Source organism: Callionymus lyra, chromosome 3 (genome assembly GCF_982586985.1).
Source record: "Callionymus lyra chromosome 3, fCalLyr1.hap1.1, whole genome shotgun sequence".
Lineage (NCBI taxonomy): Eukaryota > Metazoa > Chordata > Actinopteri > Syngnathiformes > Callionymidae > Callionymus > Callionymus lyra.
The window spans coordinates 38,185,170-38,203,092 of NC_141820.1; the positions used below are offsets into that span (position 1 = coordinate 38,185,170).

Genomic DNA, 17,923 nt, shown 5'->3' on the forward strand with positions numbered 1-17,923 from the left:
CATGAACAGAAAAAAATGTTAAAAAAATAATAATAACAGTTCGCATTATGACAGGCCCAACAAGTCAACCTACTCCAGTGAATAAATGGTATAAGAAAAATATACAATATATATATATCTATAACAAATTTTTAAAAAAAAATGTAATTGTAAGAAAAAAACAACAATTATCAATCACAAAATGGTATGTGATGGCTAATGAATGAGTTAAATAAGGAAAAATGAGTTGTTGCTCTAATATTGCTTTAACAAGCGCAGTCAGGGTTTGTAGTTCAATTCCATCAGGGTAAACTTTCTCTTGGACTTCAGAGCAGTTCTCTTTCTCTGTCTTTACGCCTCTCTGTGGAGGTGTCAGGTTTCAGTTATTGTTGCTGCTGGTTACTGATAGATAGGGTGCCTGGTTACCAGCACACTCACCATTGGCTCCTTGCAACAAAAGGGGGAGCAGGGAGGGGGGGCTGGTCGCCCGGGGTAACCATCAGACTTGTGACAATTTAAATAAAAAGTCTTGTGCGGGTGTGTTCAAGTGCGCGGCCATTTGTGTCACTATGGAGACCCCGACCCTTTGGACACCCCTTGAATGGCTCTCGACACCTGCGGAGCCCCCTCGTTCTTCTCTGATGTTAATTGGGACACTCGGGCAAACTCTTAAAGGTGAACAGTCTAGAGAAGCTTTTTGACTCTTGCTGGACCTCCGCTACACAAGAGCTTCTAGTTGTTAAAGTTGTGTTCCACTAAATGCAAAAGTGTTAAACAAAGATCAAGAGTTTAGAGATCACCATGATTTGGATTTGGATAGGATTTGTTTATTATTTTCTATGGAGTCTACTCTACTGTACGCGTTAAATTATTATATCCCACAAAAGTGTTAATTGGATTGAAAATCTTGGATTTGAACTGTCCTTAAACAAGCAGTGACTCTGAAAACTTTCACAAAAAAATAAAAATGAAAGGTTTAACAATGTCATTTTCACTCCCAGATCTCAGTAGCAGCAGATGAGTCCAAATCGTCAAAACAAAAATAATTGAAGCTTTAATTTGTCCTCATGTCTTTCTTTCAATGTGAATATATTATAATAAAATATGTTTTAAACCTTTCTGTGGACTGAAAATGTGTAAAATATCCAAATGCGGCATTAGCTATTCAGCATTGATGCAACATGACGTTTGAATGTTTGGAATCTTGTTTATTTATAAAACTTAAAACTAAATCAAAAATGTATTTTGAAACTCTATCAGGACAACAGGAATTCCTCATGTTGTCAGTGTTGTCAAGTCACAGCAGGAAGAGCGATCTCAGCACTAGCAGCAGAAGCTATAATTGTAGCCTTGGTTCCTAATTAGCCGCGGAGGCTCCTGGAGCTCACTCGTCTCCTGGAGCTCACTCGTCTCCTGTCGCGTTCTTCAGGCCCGAAGGCTCCATTTCAGACGGACCTCAGGAAGTCTCGAGGATATACGATAAATAGTTAATGTGACGGCTGTCGAGGGAAACACGGAGACTAGCAATTAGCCAAGACGCTGCTGAAAATGCTAATTAAAGATTGTTTAGCCTTTTTGACTAAGCCTCAAGTAACTCATTATGATAAGCAGATTTTTATTTAATAATACAATTTCTTTAAGATATAAACCGGTAAAGAAAAAGACAACATAATGGTAACATAGTGCTAATTTAGCTTCGACACTGACTGTGAAAGAAAGTTTATCCAAAGTACAACAATTTTAAAGAATTCTGATTTATTTTTTAACATGAATCTAATTTTTAACACTCGACTAATACCACACATGAATTAGCATCACTAATCTGTCTGGGATTATTTTCAGATGATTCCAGACAACACAGCGGCTCATTTGCTCATTGATGAGTTCACTTTTCTATTCACACGTCAGTCTGCGTCACGTCACTGGGTCTATTCACGCATCTTGTTAATCTGCCAGTAGGTTTTTGGGGTACTGGCACGGTTGGAGATGTGACCCCATCGTGTCTATATCAGTGTCCACACAACAAATCGGAGTCCTCGTGTATAAACTGTAAACATATCTATATATCTATCTATATATAGACTGTATATGTATGTTGTGAAAGGCCTTTATCGTCTCGCCGCCTCCCGTGAGAGGATAAAGAATGACGATCATGAACATAAAAGATGAAAGTGATTAATAATGGAGTTGGAGGGGCCACATCTTAACAAATGGTCACGGCAGAGCGATGTAATTCCTCCAAACCATCCGTGTCTTTGAAGTGGGTAAAGGGAGGAATGCGGTGGTCAAGAGTCCTCCTATTCCTCCTCCTTCCGAATCCTGACTTTATCTTCTGTCTCTTTATCTGTTTGTCCTTATTTCACATCTCAGGTGGAGCTTCTTAACATCATGGAGCATCTCCCCCTTCGCTCGCCCTCCTAACCCCCCTTCTCTTCTTCCCCGGGTCAGTTAAATGTCACCGTATTGTGTCGCTGAGGCGGCTGACAAGAACCCAGCGTGATAATGAGTCAGGAAAGATGAGCAGGAGGAGTCTCTGTTCCTCCATAGATCCAGTTTCTGCTTCACTTTTGACTTCACTGATTCCATCGCACATCTTGTGAGACGACACAATGTGTTTCTTCAGTGTCGTTGATCGATGATCAAAGTGTAAGAAAGGTTTAAATACACACTGTTTTATTACTTGTGCTTCATTTACCCATCATGTTCTTCTAGTATTGTATAACACACGCCCCAAAAAAGAATAACACAGTTGAAACAACGGTTATTGATGACAGGTATCTGGAGACCAACGAGTCTAAACCGAACTTGTGTTTCAACTATCAAGGCTTATGTTAGCATTGAGCATCTCCTCACCACTGACTAATATCACTCTCAGTTTCTTTTACTGATCAAACAGTTAAACATAAACTCAAAACTGTGTTTTAAAAAGATGACATCAACAAGTGTCTAATGTATGTTGCACTTCAAGAATTGAGAAATGTTTTGACGCTCTTAGGGTCCTTAATAAATCACATTATAGCTTAGTGTTGGCCCCTAGGCCTCAAGTTTGAAACATGAATCAACCAAACCTTGTTCATTTATATATGATATATATATATATAATATATGATAAACTGTTTTAACAATTGTTGTTTTTCTGTTTTGCAACTGGCAAGGCATCCTGTTTTTAAGCATTTTCACATGACAATTTGCTTGAACATGAGATTACGTTGTCCTAAAGCTGATTTTAATTTCAGCCAGTTTACTTGTCACAGACAGATATTAACTAATTAGCTTTACTTGTTGTTTTCACCCTACTTCAAACGCCTGCTGCCAGACTCACATTTAATAAAATCATATTTGTATCTTCGTACTTGTTAATTCAATGGTGTCTGTGTTGCCGTGTCAACCGCAGGAATGACTTCAAGCGCTTCACTCGTTTGATTACCAGGTGATGGAACTTGTTGAGTCATGCTCAGATACTTTTGTCAGAACATGACAGTTACATTCAGGATCGCTAATGTTGTCAACATCATCGCCTGAGGTTGTTTCTGAGATTCCTTAAAACAAAACCGAGCTTCAGACCGATAATTGAGAAACAATTATTAGTAATAAAGTGTCTATAGAGCTGCTTCAGGAGTCTTTGTCAGTATAGATATGTGTCAATGCCTCTCGATAAATAAAACAAAAAGGAAAACAATGTTTATTTTATTAAAAAATGACAATAATATTACTGTTGTTAAAATTGTAAGACTTATAATATATATACATGTACTGTATATATTCATATATAAAAGAGTGTCATAATATATCAAAATATAAAGAATATTGTTAACTGCATTAGTATTATTAAAAATCATTTTTAATGAATGTTTTATATAAAATATACTGTTTATTTTTCAAAAGAGAATATTATTATATTTGTAACTTAAAATGTGAATTTATGTGATCATGGTTTTGATGATTTATATATATTTTTTTCAAGAACATGTTTATTTGAATTGCATTTATTGCGTTATTTTTTCATAACATTACAATGAAAAAGGAGAAAATAAAACATAAAGAATAAATAAGAAATGTACTGTTTGAATTCAAAATAATGACCATTTCTTTCTTAACCGACAAAGAATTTTAAACAAGTTAATAGAATACACTGTGTAAATCAAGGTAAAATTGACTATAGAAAGACAGATCCAAAAATAGTAACAAAAAAGAATAGAATGTTGGGTAAATTGTCAGAGTAAAACTAAAACTTCTTTAAATAGTAAGTTAGGTGAAAGTAATCAAGTTGCTAACTTTCTCTGATTAGAACCAGCACTTTAAATGTAACATAATACTTCACAGTAACAATTAAAGAACCATGTTTTTCTCCACAACAGAAACCTTTTGGACCTTTCTTTATTTATCTTTGCTGGTTCTCTTTAAGTTGAATTGTCGCCCTTCTGGTTTCCATAGCAAGTCCTGACAAGTCAGTCCAGGTTGTGACTTACCTTGCTAATAAATCCTTCTTTATTAGAGGAGAAACATCATGTCAGGACTCAGAGGAAGGATTTGAAGTGTCAAGAATAATGTCTTTCACGATAAAACGTTTCACAAAGGTTGTAATTTGGGAAATTGTTGGAAGTGATGTGATCACATTGATGAATTTGTGGAGTGACGGATGAATCTAAGCTGTAAAAAATGATCCTTTCATAAATTGAAACTATGAAGGAACTTGATATCTTGTTGATAAAACATATTGAATTATCTTAAAGCCACAGACAACAACATACAGAGTGGATGGTTGATGTCACTAAAACCAAACCTTTGGATGATTATGAAATATGAGTCTGAGGAATGTCTCAATGTGATAAGAGAAACTGCAGCTTCCATCACCGCGTCAGTAATAACAGACTCGTGATCAGCCTATAGATGTTTGCATGTGTCTATATGTGTGACTCCTAAAAACGCCTGCTTCTTCTTGAATGGTTATTCTTTAATTATTATTTATGTTAACACTGTTAAAGAAAAACCTTTTCCAACTCTCCTCATCATTCCTTGTCCAACATATCAACAGTCAGTTTTCTTGACCAGCTCCACCCTGCCTGCACTCTCTTCATCACCTTTATCCATGTCCATCACTCTTGAGGATTGTCCTCAATTACTTGAACAATTTTAAACATTTGATCTAACTATTGTGATTTTTAAACTTCATAATAGTGTTACTTTGCAATATAAGAATTAAAAATCTTCATTTGTGTCCATTAAACATTAAAAAAAGTAGGTATTTGGGGAGCATGATTCTGGTTGAGGTATGTGAGCTCCAGCATGTCTGGGTGCTGATGGATGACTTTGGGTGCAGCAGAATGTCCAGCTGTTAGTAACCCAAGCACTCTGGACCTGAATCGTCCGTCCTGACAGGGGAACTTCTTGTTGGTCTGACCTCATGCTCATCAGCAATGTTGACTTAAACCTTCAAAACTTCACTCACTGACTGCTATAAGAGTGGGTCATCAACATAACAATGTAAGACTTGTAAGAGTCTCAGAACAGAGAGGTGTTTCGTCCCCGCAACACAAGTGAAGGTGCCACACCCCAACAAACACTATGATGGCTTTGAAGGTAAGCTCTGCCCTTTATCGCACCTCTATCTGCTCTTGTTTGGTTTCGCTCTCCAGCCCAGGAGACGACGTGTTTGAATGTAAAGCGGTCTTTAGTTGCTGACGCCTCTCACACAGTGCTCTTGTGCTCAGGTGTGAAAGTGATTGTCTGCCGTGTGGAGAGTCCCAGCATCTGTGATGAGCCGACAACAGGAAGTAACCGGTGAAGACACCAAAGCCCTTTAAGCAAAATGAGCAGGAAAAGTAGGTAATCCCTCTTATTTCATTCAGTTAATAGTTCGTACCAATATTTGGGACAAACAACTATGCAAATGGACACAGGTATACATTGTAAACGATGTCTGCCCCTGCTGTGTGTCCGTTTGACAGGTTTCCAAGATGAGGCTGACCAACAGTACGTCACCAGCGACTGACATATCATTTCAACTAGGACAGAGAAAAATGAAATAAGACACTAAAGAAAACAAGTCCCTCTAATAATATGATCGCAAACAGTTGCTTCTCCCTTCTGTCTGCTTGGAGTAAACTACCTGACCTCCTCAGAGCCAAAAGTCAAGTAGCTGCAGTCAGAGGTCAACAGTTAAAGACCAGCAGTTTATCTTCAGACATTAGTCCAATCCCTACGTCCACTCATTCATTCACTCTGCTCATGAATACTTGATCAGGAAGTGATGGATGCATCATCACATCGATTCACTGGTGTGGTATTTTCGAAGATGCCATGTGTTGAAATGCTCATGTTCAGACTTTATAGCACTCTACAGCCCAGTATCGACCTGCTTCCCATTAAGGTAGAAAAGTTCCATCCAGGAAGTGAACAGGAAGCCATGAAGGTTTATCTCAGGTAAAGAAGCTGCTAAAAGATTATGATTGATTTAGTGATCCATATAGGCTAAATAAAGCAACCTTCCATCCCTTCATTTACAGGTAATACTCACAGACATACGGATAAGAATAACAAACAGACCCACTGAGACCATCAGACTTCCTTCTCCAAAGCCAACTTCAAGTTTTCTCATTGGAATTGTAAAACTGAGAAACATAGTTTATTCATAGTGTTCTGGGTTTCCTATTAGATATTATTGCAAAACCCTTTTTTAACCTTTTATAGTATTTATCATGTAAAGCATTTAAACTTTATAGCTTTTCAACTTTAGATTTTATAAACCTGCTGCTGTTGTGTTAGTCTGGAACTTACCTCACCTTCTTGGGTTAAGAGGCTAGGGACACCCTGGACAGGTCTCCAGGCACAGGGCATACATAGGCAGACAACCATGCACACAAAACTTGTAAACATTTATATTGTCCAGCTGAGGGTCTGACCGCACGCCCAGAAAAAGACTTCATTCCAAACTCTAATCTGATAAAGCCCGACAGCAGCAAGCAAGTCATTTTCAAACGTCACATGGGAAGAAACTGGACTGAGAGAGTCATTGTAGTTCTGACACTTCACAGTGGATCACTTTAACCTCAGATTGACCCGAAAAAGCAGATAATGCAATATTCATAAAGATGTTAGCTGATAACTCATAGCCTCTCGTATGTTTATTTTGGTGTATATGAATACATAGAAGATAAAGCTGTTTATGAGTCTATAATTCTGATGTAAACAAATTAATAGTTTGTTGCTACTTCGGTTTTTATCCTACACCACACCAGCTAGATTCTTGGACCCACATAAAGAGAAAGATGACAATTGAAATCTGACTCACATTAGGAGACAAGATCTGTTTCTAAAGGATAGAATTTTAGTCTCTTTGTAACCGAAGACGCTTTTCATATAAAAGATCTTTGCGTGAAAAACACTGCAGGGGACTGAATCGATGGCCACCAGGTCCAAAGATGTCGTCTTAAGATTCGACTACAACGCGGCATAAAAGACGGTACAAAAAAGATGCGTGCGTCACCTCGGCCTGGGTTCAAAGAAAAGACGACCTGACAGCTAAAGAAAAGGTGCCGCTAACTCAATATGCTACTCTTCTTCGGTGCTCCTTGCTTTGTGATGAAAGCCTGGAGGCTCGAAGAGCTCACACAAAGCTTGAATCTCTACATCACAAACTTTAGTGATCATGAAGCCAGAGCTGAGACATTACCACAAAGAGGTATAAGTACTTGTTTTTTAGGTATCTGAGCTCTAGGGCCAAAAATGAATCCATAGATTTAATGGCATTGTTCTGGAGTTTATTCTTATGTTCATAGTCACGCTCTACCCTTACCCATGATCCTCTCTGATTACAAAGGGGTGACTTAGGACGGAATAAAAGAAAGAGATGGCTCTAAGAGGGTTGTCCTTATCCAGTTGGAGAAGTACATTGGTTCTCGTTCGTTATTCAAGGGTTGAGCATGAGATGGACAAAGAGAGGCTGTGAAAATGTTTGTAATAAACACCAATACATTTACAATAGGTCAATATTGAGTCTTCATATCAATGAAATCAACATCCACTTTGTTTGAATCTCTCTGGCAGTCGTCTAAACCATTTGACATTCCAACAGCTGGTCATCACACATGTAATGTCACACTCGTGAGGCGGCGGCGAGCTGCCGTGGCTCCGCAGCCGCCGCTGAGAGACAAAGGCAGGTATTGTGTCATCAGAGTGACTGAGAAAAAGGTGCGTCGGGTTACAATCAAGTACGACCCTCCGACCAGCGAGAACCTGTTAGCGTGCTGAAGTCAACATGAATATAAACCAGAGATAACAGTGGTCATCAGACCTGATTTCCACACCTTGTTTTCATGCTCTAAGTCAGCACTTGTTAAATGTTGTGAGGATTTCGCAGTGAATCTGAGCAATTTTTGTCAATTTGATTATTTGATCAATATTAATTATTTAATCAAAGCTATAAAAATAAAGAATAAAGCATTTTTCCCCTTTATTCCTAAACTATCTGACATTGTGACAATAGGGGGGTACGAGTTTGAGGGCCCTCTCTGCACATTATAGCACTTATAGCAACTTATTTTGACGACTTCAACAAAGGTCGTTCAAGTATGTGCCGAGTTATATTTCAGTTACTAAATGAAGTAAATGTTTTTATTTATAAATTCTTATAATGTCTGGGAGATTTTTTATTGCTCCTTTTGTGTCAATGAAAATGAATCAGCTAAGCAAACTATTAAAAAAAGATTTGATGATGAGTCTTTTTGCTAAAGAAAACGGAATGTTATGCATATCTTGGCAGACAAACATGTTAGCAGCTAGTGAATAATAAGGGTCACTCTACAACATTGAAAAAGGGGTTCAAAAAGTAAAAAGGCTAGAGAAGGTGATCAGATAAATGACTGGAAAGCTATCAGGACAAACAGACAATTTTAACAAAGACGTTTCTGAAATGAGGGAAATGTTATCAAGGGTGTATTCTTTCTTGTTTTGACTTTTTCTTTCCTACTTGGTGAACTACTTGTTAACAAATTTGGGATTAGGAAAAATAACATGACCATCACACCAAGTACAAGATTTAGCATCAAGAACCGCTCATAAATACTGATTGGGCTTGATTTAAAGAATTCAGTCAGGAAAAAACAATTAAATATTCAAAGGCCAGGACATCACAGCATGAACAACTCAAGTCAGGGTCTCAAGAAAACTCACAAGACTAAGATTCTTCAACGTCAAGTCACTCATTCGGTTTATGATTCTCTGTCTAAAGCAAAAAAATCATTCTCGACCACATTTGTACAAGTAGAATTCTGGCCTGAATATCACACCAGACAATGTATAAAAAGGTATTTGGAGCTTTATGTAGATGGTGAGATGACTAGGATAGTGTCAGTGCTGTCATGTAGCAAAGTATCCACGCATCACTCATAAGCACCAGCATCAAATCATTATCAAAATCCAAGATTTTAAGAAAACCCGCAAACACATTGGTAGTGATAACCACAGACAAGAATGCAGACAGACTGTGGGGGAACAACAAGGTCAGTCATCTAAGGTTCCTGGGGTCAGATTTAGCGGGAAGGCCACCAGGATGCATGTTTGTAGGAGCAGCAAAGCCGAGTGAATAACAAAAGATGTAAATGGTTCCGGGGTGGGGAGGGAGTGGTGGGGTGGCTTAAAAGCAGCACAGTGTGTGATATCTCAGGAATGAATGGGATCTGGGAATATCAGTTACTCAGGGTGACACGCCTGGGAATGGCTGTGGAGCGAGTGTAGAAAATTATGAGCTGAAACAGACTCGGGCACATTCCTGACTCTCGAAAAACTTTTGATTACTCCTTAATGTATGACAATGGTGTTCATGGTACACTAGGTGTGTGGGGGAAAAGAGGATTAAATAATCATATAATTCCATTGACAGTAATATAATCCAAGATTATGAAGATGTGTATGTACAGTCATGTGAAAACACATGCGAACACTTTCTTTTATGTTTTTGTTTTTGTTTTTGTTAATGTGTTGTTGATTTGAATGTGTGGTACAACCATTTTAGCATTTTTCTTGATAATAACCACCTAAATTTATATATCAATATTTATGACATTGTACGGATTAAAACTGTGCTTTCAGGTATTCCATGTTGTCTTTTCACATGATGCACACATGAGTTGATGTTTAAGCATTATTTGAATATATTCATATATATTTGGCTGTTTATTGTACAAAAGGCAAGATAGTTGTATGGAGTGTGGTAAGTCCCTAACCAGATAAAATACTTTGTGAGGATGACGCTATCAGATGCAGTGTAACGCTCATCGGATGGGGTTAAAACCACAATGCATTGCAGGGTTTGCAGAGTTGTAGGAAGAGAAAGTTATTGAATATTGTGCGTTGAAGAAGGAGTTAACTATAGATTTTGGGAAGCATGAGGGCTTTGGTGGAAGAGACGGTAAATCCTGCTCTGACATCAGTCGCCGTCTCACTTTACACAGCGACCTACAAGTGCCATCCATCATGGTGAGGTCACAGGGCACATGTTGAAGTGTTCTGAGTCATTTGACGCCCGCATCCCGCTCTGATCTCCCAGGTGAGACGTCCTGAGTCACCGCAGAAAACACCTGTCCTCAGGCAGGACTCACAGGTCTGAGTGTGGGAACACCTGGAACAACCACCGTTAGGGGTCTGATAGCAAAGATATGAAAACAACAATCCTGACTCCATTCTACTGTGAGAGTTCAGCGGGTGCATGAGCACCTTATTAAATCAGGGACTGGTGTCACAACCAAATCTCATTAGGGAGTCAAAGAAAAGAGTGAAAGTGGGCAGTGGAGAGGAGAAGGATCAGCTATGCAGGAATCCTTCACTGGGATTAAACCAGAAGCACTGACGGGAAAAAACCCTGTGGGGGTAAGACAGAGGAAGGAGGGGTGTGGGAGGTGGGAGGCGAGTCCTGGCATGTTGTTCCCAAAGTGTGAGAGAGAAAAAACAAACATCAAGAGAGAAAAATGATGATACAGCAAATTGCAATCAAGTTGATCGTAAAAAAGTAGCTGTAATTAATCATTAATTTGGCAACAATTTTAACCGTCACTCATTTTTTCTTAAAAAGAAAGCGCTCAATTATGCGTAAAGAAAAGAAAATGTAACCAGTATTTTTCAAATGGTCATTATAATCCATGATTGCTGACATAATAAAAAGCTAAACAAGAAACTCCATATACAAACCGAAAAACATTTATAATTCTTTTTTTTTGTGAATTAGTGAAATAACCTTATAATCGTCATAACATGGTCATAAATCATAGGATTTAGTAGTCCATTTACTATGATAATAAAACAATTAAAACAACATTTTATTATTATACTATAAAAAAGAAACTGATGTTGACTTAAAAAAAAAGTCTGTTTACAAAAATGTAACACAGATCATTAAAATAGAAAAAGATTTTTTTATTTTTTTCCAAGCTCACATGAGAAAGAAACGAGAAGGTAAAACAGACAAGATGTTAGTTGGGTGAAAGCTCTGAGAGGTTTTTAGAGGAAACTTGACAAGTGAAGATAAGAGATGGTACAATGAGAACATCTAGCCCTCAGCTCTTAAACCACCCACACAGACCAACACACAAGAACACACACACACACACAAAACAGTGTTGTGACGAGCCCAGTGTGTTAGATGAGTGTATCTCAGTGATAAGGCGGCTGGTGTTTCTCTACAAGACTTCCCAGGAGCTCTGGTGAGGAAATCTGTGTTGAGTCAACCTTTCAAACTCACTTTTAATCAACACTTCAGATGCCTCATGATACGCACATATTTACAGGTCAAGATCCAAAAAATGCCTTTTAGGAGATCCCTTCCTTCTTGTCTTGTTTTCATTCATAAATCAATCAAAGATCAATGTAAAAAGGGGTAAATGTCTCTGGCTTTATCTTCAGTGAGAATGAAGACAGATCTGCCAGCATCTGTTGGTACACAAATACCTGGGTAATCTGAGGTCATGAGAGAGCGGCAGACTCAAAAAGTCTTCCTATTTAGCTGAGACAAAGAGGAGCAGAGTGCTTGTTAAGACAACTTACTACAACCCTTCAGCTATCATCGGCAGAGACTCCTGGGGGTCAAAGTTCAAGTCATCATCTGTAATAGCTGCCTGACACTCAGCGTCAGGGTTGAGACCACGTAGCCTATATTCTAGTTTGCCTGGGCGTTAGTGGTACGGCTCCCAGCGGGACCACCATGAGGTCAGTGACTACTGTCAGCTGTTGGGGTCTCCACTATTGACTGCAGTTGTTGCTATGAGGGGACCCTGGAGGGTCGTCAACATGAGCCATAAAAGGGAAGTGATTGACTTTTGTTTAAGTTTCTGTGAAGGTTAGCAGCTCAGACTGAACCTTTGACTGACCAAGTCATTACATATTATACAATGTGTTTTGCAACTGACAGGATGAGATTGAAATAAATGTATAAATTATATTTTAAAAGACTCAAGAACGAGTAGTGGTTGACTCGTCAAACTTTCAATCACATGTGGCAATAACACAAAATAATTCACACCGGTAACTACTAAACACACAACTGACCCAAATTACACACTCAACAACCACTTACTATGCAAGTGTTTTGCTTAAAAAAAACTAAATACTCAAATAAATAACAAGTACAATCTACCACAACATCGTACGATATCAGAACACAAGTTAAAATAACAGCAGAAATAAATACAAAATCATGCATAAATGAACACTAAAGATACATCTATCTTCGAGGGTCTCACATCATTCTACAAAAAAGGTTAATTTGAACTTTTCAAATGTAATGTTGATGATGTGACAACACAGAAGAACACACATTTGGGACAGTCGAGGCTTACAATGAACTAGGAGAAGTTAAGCAAGCAGAGGAAGTGATTGCTTGGAAGTTTCTACCGCCTGTCTCTCTGCCTGATTAATGCAGCGGCGCTCTCTCATCATGTTTGCCCGAGCTCGCCCGGAGTTTAGCTGGTTTGGGTGTGAATGTCCGAGTGTTTGCATCTAATCTTTAACTTGTGAGAACAAAGTCTGCTTCTGTGGTGACAGAGGGAGCGAGAAGAAATTTGGCACAAACCTTTGGTAACGATACGGGAACTTGCTTTTCTTTCTTGGGTGCAGAGTAACGTCCACTAAAGATACTGAGACTGTGCTCCCATACTGTGTCTGCACTCATACAAATCCCTCCACTCAAGTACATTGGTTCAGTTTTGGAAGTTTTGGACCATTAAACCCTGAACTAAAAATTTCTCGAAGGAGACCTCCTGAGGGATCATAAAGTTCTACCTAACCTAACCTAACTGGCCCAAATGCATGATAGCTCAGTTGTAAGCCAGTAAGCCAAACTCTGTGGCCAACAAAGATTTCCATACTTATTTAAAGACAGATATAAAACAATCAAAGCATTAACCAGATTATCACCACATAGCCCGTTTCAGGTTTGATCAACACCACCTTTGCAAACGATGTTTCCAAACTCCCAGCAGCCTTTGCACTACAAACATTTCCCGGTCTGCAGAAGAGAAATCCTGAGCCTCAGCATGTGTGTGTTTCAACTTGTGATCTACCTCCTCTTTTTACGACCCGAACCAACCACTTAAACACAATACTTTTATCACCTGAATAGCAGAAAAGCAGCACAACCGGCTCCTGCTCAGAGCCTGCAGCAGAGTCAATAGTCAAAACCTGCCCTCCTTCTATGCACAACCTCTTCTGAAAAAAACTCTTACCTGTGACGGAGATGATCATCGGAGCTTCCAGTGGTCTGTCGTTGTCCAGGTCCCGACTCAGGCGTAGATCCCCAGTATCTTCGTTCAGCACCAATAAACTGAGCTCATTTCCTGATTTGAATTTGTACTGAAGCTTATCCGAGACGTCCGGGTCATTTGCCGGTACTTTCCCTATAATCCCCGATGGAAAACTGTTGGACTTGTTTGTGACATAGTTGTTGAAGATGATCTCGAAGTCCTGCATTTGAGGATGGTTGTCGTTCATGTCTATGAGACGGATGTGCACGGTGGCTCGGCTCACAAGCGGCGCCGATGTGGCCTGCACCACAATGACGTACTCTGTTCTGGTCTCGTAATCCAAGTCGGTGAGAGCAGTTAGGTCTCCGTTGAAGAGGTCTAACTGAAAGACTTCAGGGAAGTTCCCTTCTACAATTTGGTACATAATTTGGGCATTTGTGCCCTCATCTGGGTCGCTGGCAGTGATCCGGGCAACAACCGACCCAACTTCGCTGTTTTCCTTCACGTCTATGTAAAGCACATCTTTATCAAACACGGGAGCATTGTCGTTTATGTCCAGGACGGCAATGTGAATTGAAACAGCGGCTTTAAGAGGAGGAAAACCACGATCCACAGCAAAGGCCTTGAGGTTGTACACAGGAACATTCTCTCTATCAAGTTTCCGAGCAGTTCTGATTATACCAGAATATGGCTCTATAAGAAAATCCCCTTCACCATCATCTCCACCTTGAAAAGTGTAGCTGAGTCGACCGTTTGACCCCGAATCTCTGTCAGATGCAGAGATCTGGAGAACGCTGGTATAGACAGGTGCATCTTCAAAAACAGTCCCTTGGTAAATGTCCCTAAGGAATTGGGGAGCATTATCGTTAGCATCCAGGATTATGATCTCTACGTATGTGGTGTCAGACTTTTGGGGGATTCCGTTGTCTCTTGCAATTATAGCTAACGTGTACGACGCCTGGTCTTCGTAGTCGATCTCCATTTGTGTGGTGATGGCACCGGTGTCTGGGTCTATCTTGAACTGAGGGACGTTGTCTTCCATGACGTACGTGATGCGAGCATTCTCTCCGGTGTCTTCGTCCGTGGCGCTTATGACCACCACAGTGGAACCGACCGGTCGTTCCTCGCTAAACATGATCTGATAGTTGGCGCTTTGGAAGACGGGTCGATGAGTGTTGGCGTCTGTGACGTTGAGAAACACTTGAGTCGTGTCGTAGCGTGTCCCATCACTGGCAGTAATGGTCAACACATACTGTCTCTCCTGCTTGTAGTCCAAAGGCAGCGCTAAGGTGATGAGTCCTCCGCCACTTTGACTGGTGATTGCGAAGCGGTTCCTGGTGTTTCCAGCAGAGATTTGATAGGTGACCACACTGTTGACATCTCTGTCCACTGCGGTGACCGTCAGAACGCTGGTGCCCACCACTGCATCCTCGTTTATCTTCAGTGAGTAGAGCTTCTCCGTGAAGGTCGGAACATTGTCGTTCACGTCGAGAACCGTTATACTAACGCTAGCTGAGGACGACATAACAGGAACTCCATGATCTCTAGCTACCACACCAAAAGTGTAGAATTCTGTTGTTTCCCTGTCGAGTTCCTCATTCACAGTGATCCAGCCGGTGCTGTTATTTATGATGAAAGGAAAGCCAGGCATGGTGTCTGTTAGTCGGTATTCCAGGAGGGCATTTTCTCCAGAGTCTCCGTCTATGGCCTGTATGTGGATCACAGAGTAACCAATGGCAACATTTTCTAGAACAGTTGCCTGGAACGGTGTGCTCACGAACATGGGGGCGTTGTCGTTGACGTCCACCACCTGTACCACCACCATCCCTGTGCCGTTTATCAGTGGAGGTCGCCCACCATCTTGAGCTTTAATCCTTAGATTATATTCCCGGATCATCTCGTAATCCAGAGGATTGATGACATCTATCACACCCGTGGGAGAGTGGATGTAGAACTGTCCCTTGATGTTGCCGCTGATGATGCTGTAGTGCACCTTAGCGTTGTTGCCTTCATCTCTGTCAGTGGCCTCCACCTTGATGACCTTGGTGTTGACGGCCACGTTCTCAGGGATCTGAACCACATATCTCTTTTCGCTGAACTGTGGATAGTTGTCATTCTCATCCTCCACAGAGATGTAGACGGTAGCAGTGGCGCTCCGGGGCCCCGGGTCCTTGCCCTGGTCGTTGGCCTCTACGATGAGCTGGTAATGGGCTTGGATCTCCCTGTCAGGTTTCTCTCGGATCCTCACCAGGCTGGTACGTGGATCGATCTCAAACACAGAGTTGATTCCCTCTCCGTTGACAATCTTATAAATCACGTTTGCATTTATAGGTGCGTCCCCATCTGTCGCCCTGATCCCCATTACCTCAGAACCCACTTCCACATTCTCTCTAATCTGGACTCTGTATTCGTTTTGTTCAAAAACTGGGCTGTGGTCGTTGGTGTCACTCACAGTGACTGTCAGGTAAGAACTAGATGCTCTTTTTGGGGTTCCATTGTCAGTGACAGTGACCTTAAACAGATGAGTGTCTTTAACTTCTCGGTCCAGAGACTGTACCGTGGTTATACTTCCAGTTTGGGGGTCGATCGTGAAAAAGTCATTGGACCTACTGTCGAAAAGAGCCTCCATGCTGTACTCCAGTCTGCCCGCCTCGCCTTCATCCGAGTCCGTGGCTTTCAGAGTGATGACCCGGGTCCCAGCGGGCTCGTTCTCCGGCACCGACACCTGATAGTTGGTCAGCTGGAACTGAGGAGACGAGTTGACATGTCGTCTGCGTCTTCTGTTGGTTTTAATGTGGACGGGTTTGGGTTCGAGTGTCACCAGGGAAGAGACGCGCGCACCTGAGGAGCTCTGCAGTGTGCACCAAACCCTCACCTGTCGAGGAGTTCTGCTGTCAAAACACAAGTCTCTGGCGACGACCAGAACCCCGCGTGTGAACACGCCATGGACGTGTTCTGCGGAGCAGACCGAGTCGCTGCGCGTAAAATTGGGCAAAAGTTGCAGCGACTCACCTGCGTCCAAGCAGGAAGTCCGGTCTAGTTGGTGTTTGATATAAACGTCCGGCTCGCTTGTCTTGAGCTGCGGGACACAGGTGTGTCCATGTGTGTTAAAGTTGAAACGCATCAGAACCACGGAGGTGACAGAGGTGGCGCTGAACATAACCGGCGCCGGGCTGGTCGGCGCACACGGGACGGTCCGAGTCACACTGACAACTCCGCTCAACTCCCCGACGTGCAGGAAAGTCTCCAGAAACTCAAAAGTCCTCTCTACTTTGTAGGTCCAGCCGGGTCCGAGGGACAGGTTAGCCAGGAGGGTCCCGGGTGGGAGACCCGCAGGAAGGTGCAGCTCCAAACATCCAGCGGAGTGGAACAGAACCAACATCCACAACAGCGACATGCTTGCTTAGAACCCGATAGAACCACATCCAGGAACAGGTTAGCTCTCCCCTTGCCAAATACTGGTCCTGGTATCATTCCTCATGCTGGGACTTTAGTTGGAGGAAAGTTGCGGGGTCTTCATAGTGTGCGTGTATCCAGACGCGCAGCCGGAGTTTAGAATGAGAACAAAATGGCTCCGTGGATCTGCACCTCCTCCTCCTCCTCCTCCTCCACGGAGACTTATTACCATAAACCTGCTGTGCCCCCCTCCCTCAGCCAGGACGCTCTTGCAGGGGGGGTCTTCAGTCCCCTCTTTCTTATGGAGATGTAAGGAAGTAGTCCGGATCACGTGATTTATTATCATTACAATCAGCTCCTTCAACTGCATTGTCTTAAAAATATTTATTCTGCATTATCTAAGTCACTGTGTTTGTAACATCAAAAAGATTATATTTCAATCATTTAGTTTCTATAACGGACTGCAATTTACCTTTTTAAAGACAAATCTACAGAAAAACATCGCATACAAAAATATTTAACTTATAACATAAGGTCAAAAGTACATTTATCTGCTCTAGGACTTTTGTATGAAGATAAAAAAACAATTCATATTGTGACTTTCATTAAAAAAACATGTGAAAACCATTTAAGCACAAGAAATGGTACTGCTTTTTCAATGTAATGTATTTTGATCCGAGAATGTTAAATACAATCCATAATAAAACAATTAAGTTCTTACTTTAATAAAGAGTCGTCGCTTATTCCATCGATTTGGAAAAAAGAGTTACACACAATGTTTGTTAGATTTTAAGATTCAATAAAATACTTTTAAACTT

The 17,923-nt window shown here is 41.0% G+C and overlaps 1 protein-coding gene across 5 annotated transcripts in view; it reads right to left on the minus strand.

Moving 5' to 3' along the window:
- The window catches only part of celsr1a (cadherin EGF LAG seven-pass G-type receptor 1a), a 55,759-nt gene extending 38,456 nt beyond the window's left edge, over nucleotides 1-17,303 (minus strand). For all 5 annotated transcript variants that reach the window (XM_087787843.1, XM_087787841.1, XM_087787842.1 and 2 more), the window contains exon 1: nucleotides 13,692-17,303. In XM_087787843.1, the coding sequence (XP_087643969.1) occupies nucleotides 13,692-17,106 (3,415 nt within the window). In that variant the 5' untranslated portion in view covers nucleotides 17,107-17,303. The remainder of the gene's footprint in view (nucleotides 1-13,691) is intronic.
- Between the last annotated feature and the right edge of the window lie 620 nt (nucleotides 17,304-17,923).